General features: G+C 32.8%; 5 protein-coding genes and 1 pseudogene across 5 annotated transcripts in view; 3 read left to right on the forward strand and 3 right to left on the reverse strand.

The window, feature by feature from the left end:
- On the reverse strand, positions 3,059-3,682 carry LOC104788972. The gene has a single exon (XM_010514728.1). The coding sequence runs from the start codon at positions 3,680-3,682 to the stop codon at positions 3,059-3,061; it is 624 nt and encodes a 207-aa protein (XP_010513030.1).
- Positions 4,147-4,768, reverse strand: LOC104788973 (annotated as a pseudogene).
- Positions 5,872-6,934, forward strand: LOC104785921 (casparian strip membrane protein 1-like). The gene is made up of 3 exons (XM_010511208.2): positions 5,872-6,231; positions 6,395-6,518; positions 6,608-6,934. The coding sequence occupies exons 1-3, from the start codon at positions 5,948-5,950 to the stop codon at positions 6,821-6,823; spliced, it is 624 nt and encodes a 207-aa protein (XP_010509510.1). The 5' UTR covers positions 5,872-5,947; the 3' UTR covers positions 6,824-6,934.
- Positions 7,010-8,038, reverse strand: LOC104785923 (probable F-box protein At1g60180). Its single transcript, XM_010511209.2, has one exon. It carries the CDS (start codon positions 7,986-7,988, stop codon positions 7,029-7,031), a length of 960 nt encoding a protein of 319 aa, XP_010509511.1. The 5' UTR covers positions 7,989-8,038; the 3' UTR covers positions 7,010-7,028.
- LOC104785924 (B3 domain-containing protein At2g36080-like) lies at positions 15,996-18,839 on the forward strand. The gene is made up of 3 exons (XM_010511210.2): positions 15,996-16,604; positions 17,455-17,651; positions 18,549-18,839. The coding sequence occupies exons 1-3, from the start codon at positions 16,097-16,099 to the stop codon at positions 18,585-18,587; spliced, it is 744 nt and encodes a 247-aa protein (XP_010509512.1). The 5' UTR covers positions 15,996-16,096; the 3' UTR covers positions 18,588-18,839.
- Positions 19,391-19,424, forward strand: part of LOC104785925 (mitochondrial import inner membrane translocase subunit TIM44-2) — a gene marked incomplete in the record, with an annotated part of 3,482 nt that continues 3,448 nt past the window's right edge. The window contains 1 exon segment of the mRNA XM_019245745.1: positions 19,391-19,408.

The raw sequence follows: 19,424 nt of genomic DNA on the forward strand, positions 1-19,424 counted from the left end.
AATATATTTATTCAAAATTTTAAGTATAAATCTATATAAACACTAAACTTACTTTACTATTTGATATACAACAAATGTATTGTTGAAGATAATGTTTCATTGTTATATTTATTTGGTTGAGATTTTATTTGGTTGAAGATAATTTTAATTTAAAATATTTTCTATTAATCTAAATTCTTGAGCTCGAATATATTTATTCAAAATTTTAAGTATAAATCTATATAAACACTAAACTTACTTTACTATTTGATATACAACAAATGTATTGTTGAAGATAATGTTTCATTGTTATATTTATTTGGTTGAGATTTTAGTTTATTTTTTTTTAGGAATAAGAATCATTTAATATAAAAATAATTAATCATTTGAAGTTTAAAAGATTAATCCATATAAAAGTCATTTTTATTTTACTAATCTATATATAACATATATTGTCTAGTATCGCAATAATGTTTTTTGGCAAATCAACAATATATCACGTAGTAACAAAAAAATGACTTAAAAACCTTCCTAGAAGAGTTTATTCCACATTCATATCCCATGAAAATATCTTTTTAAAATTTCTAACATCGAAAGTCGATGGTTGACCTAATTATAGAGATTATTTAAACAAAGCGATATCACATTAAATGCAAATATACAAACTTTCATTAACATTTTTATTGCTAATTCACTACAATGGAGTTGTCCAAGTGCATTACCTGCCATAATAGAATTTCCGACCAAGTCAAGAATGCTTTGATGGTGAAACGATTAAACCCGACAATGAATATCTGTTCACTAATCTAAGTTACATATTTGTCTAAGGGCCTTATATGTATGTTATTTTCAGATGTTAATTTTGTGATACAATCTTAGATTCATCTTCTCAAAAAAACATGATATATTTTAAATATGTTGTTTCTGCCAATTTTTTCGGTTAAGAGCATTTAATAGAATTGATGAAATCTCAAGCATGTTTTATATTTTATATTTTATCATGTTATAGAATTATAGCTCCGGTTGATAATATGCATTGTGAGATATGCTATACAAATCACATATCACTTTTTTTGTACGGCTTACATATCATTTTTTCTATATTTTGTGACCATTGATTTTGTTTTTTTAGATGGATTATTTTTTCAAGATTCTTTTTCATAGTTTTCCCAAAAAAAAGTGCAACCCTTTTAATGTCTTCGTTTTAGATCAAAACTTTTAAGTTGAGGTGAGTAATTAATCTTTTATTTTTTTACAAGTGAAATTTCATAATAAATCTTTGTAGTATATGTTTCTTAGAAACAAATGTTTCACTTCAATTTATTTTTATGTTTAGAATTTTATAAATACAACTACATAAATTATTTTTTACTCCACCATACATTAAAATCTTACTTCTATTCTACAACTCATTAACCCATTCTAAATTTTGGAATATAATCATTTTTTGGTTAAAATTTGAATAATAACATTACTACTTAAATAAATCCACAGTATTATTTTTACTATTTTAAAATATTCATTTATTTTACTTTTATTATTTACTAAAACAAGTTTTATTATTGTATTTACTATTTAAAATTTTAAGTAATCTTAATTAATTCATTTTTATTTAATTTTTATATTATTAATTATGAGTAATAAATATGCAATGAATAAATATTTAAAATTTTATTTTTAATGCAAAAAATATATATATCATTGCTTAGGTGGATGATGATGTGGAGGAATGAGAAGAGAGAAAAGTTAACTTTATATATATAGAATCACACATCATGATATCCCCTAATTTGTTGTCATTTTTATATTTATTTATGAATATATATAAATCTATATTTATTGGTAATTAAGTTTCTTTTAATGAGTTAGAGATATTTCAGGAGTAATATGCTTCTTTTTATAATCCATTTTAATAATTGTTGTAAGCTTGTTATTTAAATTATTATGGTAATAATACTAACATATAACATTTCATTTTTATATGATTATGTTAATAAGTTATATGTTTTTTATTTTTATTAACTTTATATTAATTGATATATTTTTATAGCCTTTTAGAATATTTTACTTATGTTGATTTTAAGAAATCAATATTTATATTAATTTTAAGAAATCAATATAATTTTGACTTGTATATTTGTAAGTAAGTTTTAGTGAAATTTTACTTTAACATTAAATTTGTGTGAGAAATGATGACATATCTAATTATTATTCAGTTAATTATTTTTTAAAATAAATACAATGGCATAGAGCTGTGATTAATTAAAAAAATTAAGGGTATTTTGCTAAAAAAGTGTCATGAGCTTTGTGGCGGCGACACATCAGCTTTTTTTCAAATGTGTTTCTCTATTAATATATAGGGGATAATTAAAATTTAAAGACATGAAATATTTTCAAACCACAGCTCTTTCATTGCAACACACCCTACAAAAGAAAGAAGATTCAACTTCTCACTTTCCAGAGACATTCCTTAAAACCGAGCTTGCAGCAAACATAGACATAATAATGTGACGTCAAAACTATCTGACTGCGAACGCCCAAATCACAGAATTTAAATTTTTAAAAGAAAAAAGAAGAATATGATTTTATCAAATATCTAGGAGAATATATATATATAGCAGCTTAATTAATTAAGGAGGATATGATTTTCGTGTTAAATTAGGAACTTCTGAATTTTGGTTCTATGATAATCTATAGATGTCAATCAAATAAGTACGTCCAATTCAGCCCACACTTGCAATCATCATAAGTTTTTAGGGCTATGTTTGAGAACCTGATCCAGTTAGAAAGCGTTATATATGTTACTTATCGATAATCCGAGCATATATATTGAATCATTGATTAACTCTTTTTTTGTGATTAATATCACATGCATTGTATAATTGTATTCATAACAAATATGAGCATAACATCAAATTAGTGATTAATTGTAAGGGACTTTGAAATTTCAAAGCGGTAGTAAAAAACAAAAAAAAATAAAAAACGTTAATTATTGAGTTAAAAATAAAATAAACGGTCATAATTTTAAAAGAACAGCTCTTTCCTCGCAACACAACCCAACAAAAGAAAGATTTAAATCTCACATTTCCCAAATACGTTCCTCAACACCGAGCTTGCAGCAAACATAGACATCATGTGATGCCTGAACTATCTGATCATAATAAAGTTTGTGAACGCCCCAATCACTCATACATATCTTCTTATCTTTCCTCACTCCTCTGTGCCCCAAACGCTCCTCCACGATCTTCTCAAAGGAACTATACCGGAGCCAAATAGGCAGATAGTACCTTATGTCGAGAAGTCTCCAGATGTCCAACTGATGGTAAAATCTCTCGAGCTTGTCCTGGTCCTGGCTGTTCCAGACGCCAACAAAAGTGATTGTGCGATCTTCCAAAAAACTTCGGAGGACGTTAGGCATGCTCTTACAGTGAGACAACTGGATGATGAGACAGCGGATACCAACACATAACTGGAGAGTGTCCGGTGGTGGATCGGGACCACCGGGTGTCCATTGGACGCCGAGTCCGACAACGAGAGGGTGTGACAAACGAAGACGGCTGAAGAAGCGAATGCTTTGGATCCATCGACGGATCACTGAAGTAGTATGAGTGACCGTGACGATCAAACGTTGTCCAAAAAAATCGACGTGGTGTACGTCTCGGCGGATATGGCGCTTTGGGAATCTTCTTCTGATCTTAGCCATGGCGATTATAGAGAACGACAGTGTCTCAAGAGAATTGACACATTAAAATATATAGAGGCTAATTCGTATCCCTTAATAAGATTTGATATTAATAGATAATATTTTAATTCTTTTAATACTTATCACCATAATATGCTAGAATATTCCTCCGTTTAGATTTCACCGGCCCACTTTATAAACGAACGAACTTTGAAGTTCTGTTTTTAGCTGGTTTATAGTAGCTGTACGTTATAGTAGTTCCATTTAATTCATTGCTTTTGTTCATGACCAATGTTGACAATTTGACATAAGATTTGAAATAGCGAGTAAAGGGTTTAATTTCAAATGTGAATTTGTCACAGAAGAAAAAGTTCTTAAATTGTTTATTATTGAGTTTAAACTTTAAAGAACAATAAAAGACATAAATTATTTTCAACCAACAGCTCTTTCCTTGCAACACAAGCCAACAAAAGAAAGATTTAATCTCACACTTTCCAGAGACGTTCCTTAACACCGAGCTTGCAGCAAACATAGACATCATGTGACGCCAGAACTATCTGATCGTGAGAAAGGTTGCGAACGCCCCAATCACTCATACATATCTCCTTATCTTTCCTCACTCCTTCATGCCCCAAATACACCTTCACAATTTTCTCAAACGAACTACTCACAAGCCACGATACCAGATACTCTCTTATATCTAGAAGTCTCCAGATCTCCAACTTATGGTCGAATCTCTCGAGCTTTTTCTTGTCTTGGTAGCTAGTTCCAGAATCCAACGAAAGTGATTCTTCTATCGGCCAAGAAACTTCGGAGGGTGTTGGGCATGCGCTTACAGTAAGACAACTGGATGATGAGGCAGCGGTTACCGTCGCATAGTTGGAGAACTTTCGGAGGAGGATCGGTACCATGAGGTGTCCATTGGACGCCGAGACCAATAACGAGAGGGTGTGACGAACGTAGACGGTTGTTGTGGCGGACGGTGTGGATCCATTGGCGGATCACTGAGGCAGTGTGAGTAACCGTGACGATCAAACCTTCTCCAAAGAAATCGACGTGGTATTGGTGGTGAGTATGGCGCTTTGGGATTCTTCTGATCCTAGCCATTGCTGATCTGAGTTGAAAGAGATACGGACAGGGCCGGTGCAATAGACAAAGTTAAATAAGATATCAATCCGAACATTAAAGATTACGTTACAGAATTTGAATTTTGAACAACAAAAAAAAGAAGAATAGGATTTTTTTTTTAACTACATATCTAGGGGAATATTTTGCTGGAGTATAGCAGCTTAATTAAGGAGGATATGATTTATTTACTTTGTTATGAATGTAGGAAGCTCTTAGAATCAAAAGATTGAAATGATTTTTGGTTCTTTCTCTTTTTTTGGGCAAAAAAAATGATTTTGGTTCTATGATAGTTAATAGATGTCAATCCGATAAGTCCAATTCAGCCCAAGATTGCAATCAACATAACTTATTAGGGTTATGTTTTAAGAACTGATCCAACTAGAAAGAGTTATATGGTAGTACCATAATGGTACACTTGGTAATTAAGCTCTGTTATTTCCTGAAAAGATTTTACAGAAATATTAATTATAGTTGTGAACTAAAATTGTGTATTATTATGTTGATATTAAATTACCAAACTAATATTATAAATTTATAAGTGAGCAGGTGTCAAATTTTTTGAAAGCGTTAATTTTTTCAATTTGTGTTTTAATAAATATTAATCAAATTAGTTTTCGATTGACAAAATTCGATAATGATCCATATACAAGAGTAAACTAAAAACATGAAATCAAAGTTATAATAAAAATATGTTAAAAGACAAAATCAATTTCCGATTCCGGAATTGACATGGTATAAGTGATAACCATATAATAATTTTCTGCTTCGCTTGGAAAAAAAAAAGTAGTTTAGTCGTTTGATTAACATACAATTGACCTTTGTGCCTACGAACGGATACCAACTTCATTAGTTTACAATTTCTTTTTGAGTTCAATTGTTTAGCTCAAACCCAAATAAGTGGGGGAAAGTAAGAAGCAATGAACAACTCCTCTCCCCATACTCTAACAAATCAACTAAACTCAATATCAAACCATTTTAAAAAGCTAATCATTAGTTAGCTACTAATTATTCCTAATTAACCACTGCATAATTATACAAGCACTATATAAACTCTTGTCCATCTTCCATTAGTTTCCCACAACAACTACAAAACCTTCCAATACACAATACACACAAAGCACACAACTTAGTATTTCTTAAACCCCCAACTACAAGAAAATGACGAAAGAGTCCACCACCATTGACGTCGGCGAGCCAAGCACCGTGACCAAAAGTTCAAGCCATGTCGTAGTTGACGGGAAGAAGAAGAAGGGCTTTGTGGCAACCGCCACAGGAGGTGGCGCCAAGAGAGGTTTGGCCATATTCGATTTCCTCCTCCGTTTGGGGGCCATAGCAGTCACCATTGGGGCTGCCTCTGTCATGTACACCGCTGAGGAGACTCTACCCTTCTTCACTCAGTTCCTCCAATTCCAAGCCGGTTACGATGACCTTCCAGCATTTCAGTACGTCCATTCCTATCTTCTTAATTACTTATTTTACTTCATATTTACAAAACTAATGCATATAGTATATCTTTAAATACGGTGAAACATACCTTTAGTTTGTTATAGTGTACTATATATATATGTGCGGTTAGTGACCTAATAAATTATATATTATCTGAAGGTTCTTTGTGATAGCCGTAGCCATAGTGGCCAGCTATCTCGTCCTTTCACTTCCCTTCTCCATCATAGCTATTATCCGTCCACTCGCTGTTGCGCCCCGGCTGGTCCTCCTCATCTGCGATACTGTAACTTAACCTTATAACCCTATTCTTCATTTATTTCTTAATTTTATATAACTCACTCTCTTTTATGTTATGATGTTATATATATAAAGTTGGTCGTGACGCTCAACACATCAGCAGCAGCAGCGGCAGCATCAATCGTCTACCTTGCACACAACGGCAACCCAAACACCAACTGGCTCCCTATCTGTCAGCAATTTGGAGATTTCTGCCAGAACGTTAGCACCGCTGTTGTAGCCGCTTCTATCGCGATTCTCTTCTTCATCGTTCTCATCATCATCTCCGCCGTCGCCCTCAAGAGGCATTGATATATTTCCCCTTTTTTACAAGTGTCAAGACCGTAATGTACGGAACTAGTGTTTCCTCTTGTATATGTGTTGTGGCTTTGTGCTCTTTGTGTAACATGAGAATTGGTATTATTGTGTGAAAATGTAATTGAAGAAGTTGTTTTATGTTTTTTTTTTTAAAATTTGTCTCTTTGGCTCTTGGGTCAATTTACTAAAAGCTTCCGACTCATGTAGAGGTTCTCCAAAGACAAAACACAACAAGAGACACAAAGCCTAAAATCCCAAAAGATACAGTCAAAATGTCAAATACCGATTCTACCCTCATCTTCTTCTCCTTCATCTCTCTCTTCTTCTCCATAAACTCTTCGTGTCTCCTCTTCGATTCTACTTCTCTATGTCTTCCATTTACCCTTTTACCCTCCATTACCTTCCTCAAAATTACCAAACTATCCCCACCGTTCAAATGCGTTCCCTCCATCTTCTCAACCTTGAGACTCACCTCCCTCACGTGCATCTCCTCCTCACCGCACGTGACCACCGTGATCACACACTCCTCCGTCTCCACCACCGTCGCGAACTGCGCCTCCACTTCTCCGCTTATCCAGTTCCTCTGCACCGACACCGGCCGGTGACTCGACAGATTCGCCGCTCGTTTCCCGATCGGGTCAATCACGATCCAGCTCAGAGTCAAATCCTTCTCCAGATCACAACACGTGTCTTCCGTCCTCCGCCTTCGTTTAATCGGCGTCGCAACCGTATCCTTCCCGTCCACCAGATCGATCCTCAACGGAGAGCTCTGAAACCACGCCGTCGTGGTCTCCGTCTTCACGACTCTGCTGAGAATCAACTCCCCTCTGTAGCGAAGATCAACGGCGGAGATCAGTTCCGGAAACAGACGGTCGAGATCAGAGAATGAACCGGCGGCGGTGGTTGTTTCCATTTCCACCATAGAATACGCGTCGGAGAAAAAAGAACGAGAACCGTCAGAGCAAGAAGGCCACGTGGATCGGCAGATTTTGGACCAGAGGATCTCGTTTGAAGCGAGACTGTGAAGATGCGAGGAGACGCACGAGACGGAGGCTAAGGTTGCGCCGTCGAGACGTGTCAAGATGTGAGACTCTATGATGTCCTGATGGACGGTGGAGATTAAATCTGTATCTGTTACGGTGGAGGAGGAAGTGGCCATCTCTGTTTTCGAGTGATTATTTTTACTAATTAGGGAGTGATTAGTTAATGATGTTTTTGGGTTAATCAGTAGAGGGGTATTTATATAAGAGCGTCAAAGTCTTTTTATTTGCGAAAATGGTCCATCTTTTTTTCTTTTATTACAATAATACCACTGCTACTTGATATTTTTATTTATTAACGTCATTTTCTTTAGTTATAATAAAATAATAAATAATTGACGCAATTATGTTGGCGTTGAAGAAGAATAATGATAATAATAACTACTAAAATATAGATTTTTGACTAGCTTGTAATAATAAAAATATATGTAATATATAATTTATTTGTATTAATTCACTTGTTTTTTTTTTGTAATTGCTAGACTTTTTTCTGTCGATTCTGTAAAAAATCATGAATAAATTCAGTTAAATTCAACATTCAGTTATATTTAACCCAAGTTCTTCGATAACCATTTTAACTCATAATCTGTTTCGAAACTAAAATTACATGATTCAGGATACTATGAATTAAATGAATTTTTGAGATGAAATTAGAAAGTTTACATATAAAATGTCCAGGCAAAAATACTTAGTCGTCAAAGTATCACCTCAGAGGCATTAAGTTTCCAGACAACTTGATCTTGATTTATCCACTAGAGAAGTAGTAATATGTAGATATATTCTATTGAAAATATCATATACTCTTTTGTCAATTAGACATATTATTCAACAACTGGTACGTATTGTTTGTCAAACTGTATTTACTATTCAAACAGAATTTTGAAGATGCTAATTTTAGTCATCGTTTGTTTTTAATACTAGTAATTAAAGTTTGGTTGATTTATAAAGAAGCGATGGGAAATAAATTGCATTAGGAGAAAAAACTAAACATTTGTCTTGCAAATGAACAAGTAATCAGAAATATTTCTTGGTTTCACTTATTAAATCTCTTGCACACAAATGTGTGCTCACTCGCTCGTAGAGCTCTGATCATCATTAGTTTCTGTAGAAAAGATCTGAATTTACTAATTAAGCTTTTTTGTTTTTGTTTTTGGGTGTGTTTCTAGCTATTACGATAATTACCTATAACGTTAACGTAATTTCATATAACAAAATATTATATATACATATATATGCTTCATTTTTCTAGCTTCGAAATTTGATCTATAATAACACAGTTCACATATACCAAAAGAAAAGACATGAAAGTACAGGCACAACGCACAACCAATGTCAGAATCCTTAAAAGTGTTTATGCAAAAAAAACATAAAGTGATGAAGATCATAAACATACACACAGATGCGACGAGACATTCACAAACAAAGGAGTTATAAAGATACGTAAGGAGGTAGGAAAGGGATGGCCCATGTTGCCCTCTTGTATTTGATTGTTCAGCCGGTATTGTAAATTAAATATATGATATCATTTCAATTAAACTACCAAGGGTCGGCTCGGCTACATACACAGTACTATTAACCAAAATATGAGACACAATGGTTGGATATTTTAGTTTTTTGGTTGATGGAAAAAAATGCCGACGCAAACTGACACAGTGACGTTTTTAGTATTATTTTATTTGAACTTTTTAGTCGTGTAGGTTAATTGAGTTTTAACTTTTATATTTTTGAATATACAAATTTCATTCCATTTTATGAATCATATTTCATATGTTATATATTGTTTAGTCTAATAAACACTTAAACAACCGTGTAAATTCGCATGATCCTTGGTTAAGCAATTTCGTTTTCATGCATCCAATCGCCATCTGCGTAATTAGTACTTTGCTTTTTTTTTTTTTCTTGAACATTGACAAATGAGACATTATTTACAATTTAATATAATTTCACAAACAGCAGGGAATGGACAACCTTTGAACAACACTAGATTAAGGGTTGCCTTAAATTTGAGTCAAGAGATCACTATCGATTAGGTTTGTACAGTTCTTTGTGTTAAATAAAAAAATTTGACTAGTAATGTAATAACCAAAAAGAAAAGGCTCGAAGAGAAAAGGAAAGACCAACAATGATTTACATCAGCGTGACTGAAAATAATTGATTAATAACGTCGTCTTGGCTTTTTAAAGTATTGAAATATACTAATACTATACAGTGTATATATATATCTATAGAGTTAATTAAGATACTAGTAGTTACTGGGTAAATGTTAATATAAGGGTTTAAAATCTTTGTTTCAAATCCTATTTAAAGGATTTTTCGTCATTGTTTCAATTTTTCTTAGTGTGTAAACAAAAAAATTGTAGAGTTTCTAACGTTTTAATAAATAAACTGACGAAAATAATTGGAAATCAGAGTAAAAATAGACAAACGATAAAAACGACAAATAGATGAAGTTTATGGCCATAAAGGACTTGTTTGGGAAGCAGCATTGGATCGATGGACTTGGCGGAGCCAACCCACTGGTCAGGTGCACCAGTCTAAAGCACATGCACACGTACTGTGGCCTTCACAGAGCCAACCCAATGACCAGTCCATATGGCATTTTGATCTGACGAAGTTTTTGTTTTAAACCGTTCTTTTATTTATTGTTGTGAGACCTATATAAGTTTTCTGCTACTTCTAAATTTATTAGTTTTTGGTTAATAGATTAATACACACTTAATAAACTAACAATATTGTCGGTTTCATTTGCGTCATATATTAAAATAATTCAACGTTTCATTATTGTATGTGTATCCGGTTCCTACTTTAAACCTAATTTTCGCTTTTTGACAGACTAATATCCACTGTATATAAGATATACAGTTACATTTTGAATTGTATATATATCTTATATAGCCAAGCACTGATCTTAAGCGAATATACTACATCTACAGTTCATGATTAACAAAAAAAAACTGAAAATATCATTAAAAATGAACCTAACTTTTTGCTAAAGTTTGTGAGTTATATGCCTCTCTTCGTTCGTGGATTTACTTTTGGGAAGCAAGGATAACCTCGGCTAGGATGCAGGATAAGCAGTTTTGATCTCGGAGCAATGTCTGTTTAATAACTAAGTTTCCCTACAAATTAGAATATAATCACGTAACAAATATCATAGAATATGGAGGAAATGAACAATCCTTGTAAAACGGTGATGTGTCGATCAAACTTTTATTTGGTTGGATTTTCCATGCCACAATTTTGGATCAGGTTCTTCCGGTTTCCGGTACGCTAAACCGGTCAGAATTGGGCTCCTATATTATTTATTTTCTGCTCCTCGGCCAATGCCTGGATACTTCCACAAAATTTTACGCAGAGACTATATTCAAAAAGGCCCAAGTTTGGGTCCATGTAACAGTTGGAATATTATGGTACCACGGTTAGGTCTCCAAATTCTCATGCTAATTATATGCTTATGATGAGTACATCCATAATCTCGTCCATGGTATACAGTATACATTCTATAATATATAACGTAATTAAAGAGAAAATATAATAATAGCATTCATCTGTCCATATGGACTTGGATTACTTTTAAACTATCAAGTCCAATTACAAACTTAATTACATCATTTGTTTAAGACATCTCATTTGTGTCAGTACTCATGTATTATTCTTGCCATAATTCTCTGTACTGAAAAGCAATCTTGTACTCAATTACTTCTAAGTGCAATGAACTTGCACAGATGATCTCATATCTTTTTCAAAACAATATTTTTTTAAGTATTAATCCAGGTGTGTCAGATACCTACTAAATCAAACTTGGATTCTTTGTCTTTTTTTTTTTTTTTTTAATTATTACATTAATTTCGCAATCAAAAGCTAGCCTACAAATATCGTACGTGTATATGTACACAAATGTACATGCACAATGCACACATACTTAGACATAGGTGTGTACGTAGTGGCACGTGGGTATACTAGTCTAGATACTTCTGATAATGTTTTTTTCTTTGTCACTATATGATTGAAATTTTGATGCCTTTTTCTTAAAACTATATTTTCAATTGTAAACAAATATATAATTACGAACTGAAATGCTGCATAAGTTGATCATCACTATTAGTTTAGTCGGAGGAGCTACGTCTTTGGCTGCTACCATATTTGAAACGACGTGACAAAACATTGGTTTAGGCCTTTAGGGTAGGAACTTGGAAATATGTTCGTCCCTGCCGAAAAGTATGTTTTTTAGTGACTAATGATATTCCGTTAGTTTTATTTTTCTTCAATATTTCATCAAGCTAAGCTACCTACACTATATTTGTGATAAACATAGGATAATATTTTCCTCGACTCCAAATAATACAGAAAATACATTTTTTCCAAAAAAGTGTCTTTCATTCATGTAAAGCTCAGGCAAACAAGCCATGAAATCAATATTGGTTGATACTTGATACTGCATCATAGCTTGCCTAGCTAGCTAAAAATTAGGTCCAACATCTATAGACTTTTTTTTTTTTTTAACCTTTGAACCACAACTGGCTGGCTCATTAGCTAAATTCCTACATTCGTAGGAACCGGGATTTGATTCCGGATGTAATAGTGTCTTCTACAAATAGACTTACCTCCTGCCACTGTATTAAGGTCACTTCACCAACATCTATAGACTTTTGACACATGATTAAGGAAAATAAGTGTATCATATTCGGTTTTTCATTAAAAGTTAATTCCCTAATTCTCGATTTGTGTGATTGAAAACATTAACTGGTTGTTTCCCTTGCAAAAGATTACTGCTCTAAATGATGGCAAAGTTTTACTGAGTTAGAAAAACAAGTTAAACTAATTAGTATATTTGTTTGATCTCTTCCAAAACCACTACAATATTTTTATTTTTAAAAAGCCAAAAAATGTTAGAGCATGTCCATTGCCCATTGGTAATAACTTGTCCCGTAGCTAATGTGTTTGTTCTTCTGAAACCTATGGAACTGTATATTTACATAACAAATATTTCAATAATATAAGACTTATTTTAGACACAAACAACTATAGAACATCACAGTCATACCATATATATAGTTGATTGATATGAAAGTATTTTCTTCTATTAATTTGAGATTTTTTGGGATAAAATATAAATTATAACTTACTTACAATAGTTATTTATGGACTGTCGTCGTAGTTGTTCAGGTTAAAAATTTGAATCAAATAGGAGATCGAATAGTAGTTCAGAACAGTTGCATTTTTTTTTTATAGAACATTTGCATTTACTGAAATATATAATCGGTCCAAGAGACTTCGACTTGATACCCGGTCCAGAAAATCATTTCCAATTGCTCATCCCGAACCATTCATTAATCTAACCCGAAGTTTTGAATCGCTATTCAAATTGATAAATTTATATATGTACTTGAGAAATATTGGTTTACGTCACAGCTTAACATGAAGATTTTAGTTGTATACGCAGCATGTATATGAATCATATATATACCTTTTTATATGTAAAGAGCATAGTCATAGATATTTAGTCGTATTGGGATCACAAACGGGAACACAATAATTGCCAAAAGGGAATCAAAATAAGTACACCAAAGCAAGATAGCCATAAGCGTAGTGCACATATATGACCTTCGTGCATGGTCAAGCTTATTTAGTCTCACTCACTTTCCTTACAATATAATCTCATAATGTGTCTTTTTATTTATTCATTTTATGAATCCAAAGATCTCTCCTAAAATTTTACAATTTCTTGGAATTTGTTTGTCTCTCTTTATCTATATGGAGTATACTAGTATATTTTTATTTATGATTCCCTATCTTGATTCGTCGCTAAGGATCCATGTTCCTTCTCTGCTGCTCTTCTCATTATTGTTTTCTTTTCCTTTCTTAAACGTACTCATATTGCAGCATTTTTTTTATGATAAGATAAATTAATCCATTTTTAACATGCATTTAATCAAATTTTCAAGGGAACTTTTCCTCTTTCGTACTATCTTCTTTCATTTTTAGAAGAACTCTCTAATTAACTCTTACAAAGTAATTTCACATAAGTAGGTAAAGTGTAATTGTGGAGAAACATTGATGTCAGTAGTGGAATTGAAGAAACAGGGGTTTTACCTGATGATAGAATGAATCTACTTGGAAATTGAGGAAGTTTCGCAGCGATCGAGGATGAGGTATTATCTATCACTTGACCTGGTTTTTATTAAAATATTACATATACAGAAATATCACATAACAACTTTTTGGTGGACGAAACTTTTTCGAATTAATAGGCTTCAGATCTAAACAAGTTGTCGATATAACGTCACCAAAAAACAAAGCAAGTTGTCGATATATTATAAACATATGACGTTTTTTCTATACATAATCGTTACACCTTTTAAAGTTATGTACTGCATTTCATTATCACTAACCTAAGTTAAGGTACACAGAATAAGATGAAATTTGTCACACAAGTTTAAAACTTCTGTAACGATCCGCCTGTTTGTCTACTTCTTCTCTATGAGAACAATTAGCAAAGAGAGTTTTTAACTTCTCTTCTATAGACCTTTACATTACAATAAACTTAGTTTAGTTTTATATGTACACAGTAAATGCAAAACTGAATTGTTATGTACATTATCACTAAATTTATTTAAATAAATGTTAACACTTTTGAAATCGAAGTATTTTTAATCTACATTGCATAAACATGATGATTACTATAAGATCCCGTTGAATACTCACCTAACATTTATAATCTAACTTTATCAGATTTTGGAAAAATTAATCTCTGAAGAGCATACTGACAGATTGTGATAAATATGTCAGAAAAAGGAAACAAAGAGGACAAAGTAGTCGGGAAGACATAAAAAACAAAAAGCGAGTAACAAATTAGAAAAGTTTGTTTTGGGTTTACGTAATACATTTGCGAATTTTATATTCTTGTTTTATTATATGTTTGTTAGTGAGGGGAGATTGTGAGGAGAGGATTGAAACACGACTGTAGAAAGAGGACAGACAATTGAAGACAGATCTTATCTCTATCCCTCCCACGACTCTTTCTTTGGAAACACACACAAAGCTATATCATATGTGTTCTTTTTATTTTTTATTTTATTTTATACATAATAAATCATATCACATAAAATAGTTAGAGCCAAACATTTTTCGAAATTTTATGAACAATACGTAAACATTAATGAGATGTGTCATGCACGTGATGAAAAAAACTAAATAAGGAAAGGCTGTACATAGAAATCTTCTTGGTTAAGAGACAAAAGATCTTTTCTAGGCTTTGGTCCATGTATCTGCCTATATATATATTTTTTTTCTCACTTTTTAAAAATATAATCTAAGAATATTTGCATTATCATCAAAGATAGAATAGGCTACCTTACTATTTCTGGAATTATACAATATTTTTTCTGGTTAAAACTATACAATATTTTCTCATGTAGAAAATATGGTGTTGTGTTAAGTAAGTTTAATACAAAGCCTGATGATAATTCAACCGTACCTGATGAAACTGGTAGGATCAAGTAATATACAACGAAAATAATATAATTGTATTGTAAGAAATCAATACTATGTAGTGTCAGTTAATTAGTAATACAAATGTCAATATGTCAAAACTAACATAATTAAGAATGAGATAACTGGATGATTTGTTGGGTGGTGAATGGAGAGCACGTGCTTGACAAGTTTAGTAGTAAGCTATAGAAAATGAAGGATAATGCGATAACATGTGCCTTATCCCGACAAAACACATCTCACATGTAAATATAGATATGTGCATTCATAAATATCAAAATGTGAAATCTATACACCCTAGCTAAAATACCACTAGATAACAAGTCCTTATTAGTATTGTATAGTATTATCATCAACCACCTTTTCATATTTTTCTTTGTTTTGTAAGTAAACTTTTTACATTTATGATCAGGAATATTAAAATTTATATTGAAAACTGAAATTTATGAGTCTAATTTTTTATTGTTCTTTTACATAGAAATTTATATCTCCAATGATATATAGAAATTACTAGAAAGGCATATCTTACATATATTTTTATATACATACTTGATAATTATATATCAAATTTAATTTCTCTTTCTTTGAAACTTATACATAAACATGGATATATAAATAGAGGCAGATACATGTACCCTCCCTAAAGGAGCATTGGTATCTCAAAAAATATTTGCCCTTAACTTCCTCTTTCTTTCTCATCACTATTTGACATCTCTTTCCTCTCTCTCTCTTTCAAATGTCAATAACCCAATACTCAAGCGATTTCCACTACCATTCTCTCATGTGGCAACAACAGCAGCAACAACAACAACACCACCAAAACGACGTCGTGGAAGAAAAAGAAGCTCTCTTCGAGAAACCTTTAACCCCAAGCGACGTCGGAAAACTCAACCGCCTCGTCATCCCAAAGCAACACGCCGAGAGATACTTCCCACTAGCTGCAGCCGCCGCAGACGCGGTGGAGAAAGGACTTCTCCTCTGCTTCGAGGACGAGGAAGGTAAGCCATGGAGATTCAGATACTCGTATTGGAACAGTAGCCAGAGTTACGTCTTGACCAAAGGCTGGAGCAGATACGTCAAGGAAAAGAACCTTGACGCCGGAGACGTCGTTCTCTTCCATCGCCACCGTGCTGATGGTGGTAGATTCTTCATTGGCTGGAGACGACGCGGTGACTCTTCTTCTTCCTCCGACTCTTATCGCCATCATCAACCCAATGCCTCGCTCCAATATCATCCTCATGCAGGTACCCTTCCCTCTTCTTGCTTTTGTTTTTGTTTTTAATAAAGTGAAACTACTAAACCCCAAATTCGTTAGCTAGCCTAGATTATTAACTAATCCATTTTGTCGCTTCTAGTTTTTTTCAACGTATATAATTCATGTTCCATGCACATATTTAGTAGATATTAGCGGAGTTAAAATTTAAGGAGTAATGCGATCCTTTTATTAAAGTTTAAAAAGTTGAATATCTATTTCATGAACCATATGAAGTTACGTGACCCAATTGAAAAATCAAAATCTTTATCTTGTTTGGGAGCGTGAGGTTAGACGCGCTTTTAAAGTAAGTAGAGAAGTAAAAATAAAGAGATGATGGAAGCCCATAACAGAATCGGATTCGTATTATCTGCTCTACGTGACATTTGTTGCGTATCCTTACTTACACCTACTCGTTCTCCATTTCCATTTTACACTATATAATTTATCTACACTTATAAATCCGTGTATATATATACGCAACATAAGAAATTGTCCAAGTTCAAAACCCATCATCAAACATAATTAATTTAGAGTATATAGTGTATACTTGTTTTTCAAATGTATATGTTTAATTGTTACATGTGATGGGGACATTTTTTAGTACCAATGTTATTACTTACTTACTCGCATATAATATACATGTATAGACGTGGCGTCTCCTTGTGGTAAAGCTTGTCATCTGAGAGTACCAAAATTGGAAATTCTCATCTGATTAAAAGTCTTGTTCTTTTTGGGATAAATCTGACTAAAGTCTCTCGGTAGTTGTCCATTATAGATTCCTCGATTTCAGTTTCTATATTAAATTTATATGTTAATTAATTTAATTGAATGGCACACAGGGGGTCAAGCGGTGGAGAGCCAGAGAGTGAATTCGAAGACATTGAGACTATTCGGAGTGAACATGGAGTGCCAGCTAGACTCAGACTGGTCGGAGCCATCCACACCTGATGGTTCTAACACATGTACAACAAATAACGACCAGTTTCATTTCTACCCTCAGCAACAACAACAACACTATCCTCCTCCGTACTACATGGTACGTTTCACTTATTATTTTTAAATTAATAACCTAATTTGTTTTCATTTTGCTTAAGTCGTTGTAGAGTAGTTTATCTAAGTAGATGTCCATATCATTTTTAACCGACATTTTACGTTTCTCATTCACGCGTTTTCAAATTCAAACGTAAGTTACTTTATCTCTCTATACGTTCGCTTAAGAAAGTCAAGAATGTTTTCTAGTTTTATTTAGAAACTTATTTAGAAACTAAGGATAGGAACAAATAGTCTTTTTATTTATTGGGTTGGGGAGGACATTAGAGAGTGAAGATGTACTGTTCATATATCACGCCGAGTGGTCTATCCAAAAATCTTATCCCAAAAGAAAGTGAGGTCCATTGTTATTATTAAAGTTGTTACTACTATATAAGTGTTATTACTATTAATGTTTGTTATTGTTAGGCACGTTTCTCATTTTTATCATATGCTTTTTGATCTTCAAGAACAATAAATTTGACAATTCCGTCAAACTTTTCTTCTATACGAAACGACTATACCTAATCCTTATATATACATGAATGAGCATAATTGATGTGTCGATGTTACGTGCGTACGTATACATATCGACACATAGGTCTTGTTCCCCACATCTCTATTATTGGATTTTTCGTACCGATCAACAATAAAATCTATCATTTGACACGAAAATATTTGGATTTGGACATATTCTTCACAAAGTGTTCGTCCCAATAATTAAGTACAAATAACCATTTTTTTGGGAGATTATCTAAACATAACACATATTATTGTATATCTCTTTATCTTCACTACATAAGTAAAGAAAATGGAAACACTACTTGATACTTTTGCAAGGATTCGAATTAAAGATCAATTGCTTTTTCTTCTTTTTGTAAAGATTGTTTAATTGATTTTGCAGGACCTAAGTTTCACAGGAGATGTGAACCGGACGAGCTGAGAAGCCCACGTACAAGGATAAGAAAGAAAACAAAAGCTTCACATATATGGTCCCTGTCATGCTGTTTTTAGATGTTGATCCTTTAATATTACAAAGGTTCATTTTGTATTATTTAAAAGTAAAATCATAATCGATTCTTCCTTTAAATCTCTCCCAAAATTTTCACTCTCTTCCTTTTTTCTTCTTATGTATTAGATTCTTTAATATATAGCTAACAAATTGTATAGAATTCAAGAGTTCTGGCATTCCACCCTTTATCTTTTCTCTTTTCTTTTTATAGTATATCTTTCATATTCCCAATCCTATGAAGGCAAATACGAACATTCTAAAAATAAAACACAAACCAAACCAAAGACTACAACACACTCATTAAGACTTCAACTTATTTAATGGGCCATTATGATTGAATTCGTTACTATTTCATGGGCCGTAAGTCATGAGCTAAATGGCCCAACACTATATAGACAGAGGGTAATATACTGTTTGGAAACGACGCTTCGTATATTCGCTATATCGAAATATAAACCTATCCGTGTATCCAAACAAGTCTGTAAAAATGGTATCGAGAGAGGAGAAACCTCTCCTAGGGCTTTAACTGTTTAAGGCAAACACACACACTCCTGTCTTCTGGGTTTTTTTTTGGTTTGTTTCTCAAGGAAAAAATTTCAACTTTCTTTCTTTTTTATCCGATATGTTATCAATCTTAATCTGATTCCATCTCATTGCGGCTAAAATTCTCAAAAGGGTCGCTTATAGGGTCTCTCTCTCTCTGTTTCTTTCTTCAAAAAAAAAAAAATTGATTTCTTTTTGAAATCACTACGGTACGATACGAAGGTT

The sequence above is a fragment of the Camelina sativa genome, chromosome 5 (assembly GCF_000633955.1).
Source record: "Camelina sativa cultivar DH55 chromosome 5, Cs, whole genome shotgun sequence".
NCBI classification, from domain to species: domain Eukaryota; kingdom Viridiplantae; phylum Streptophyta; class Magnoliopsida; order Brassicales; family Brassicaceae; genus Camelina; species Camelina sativa.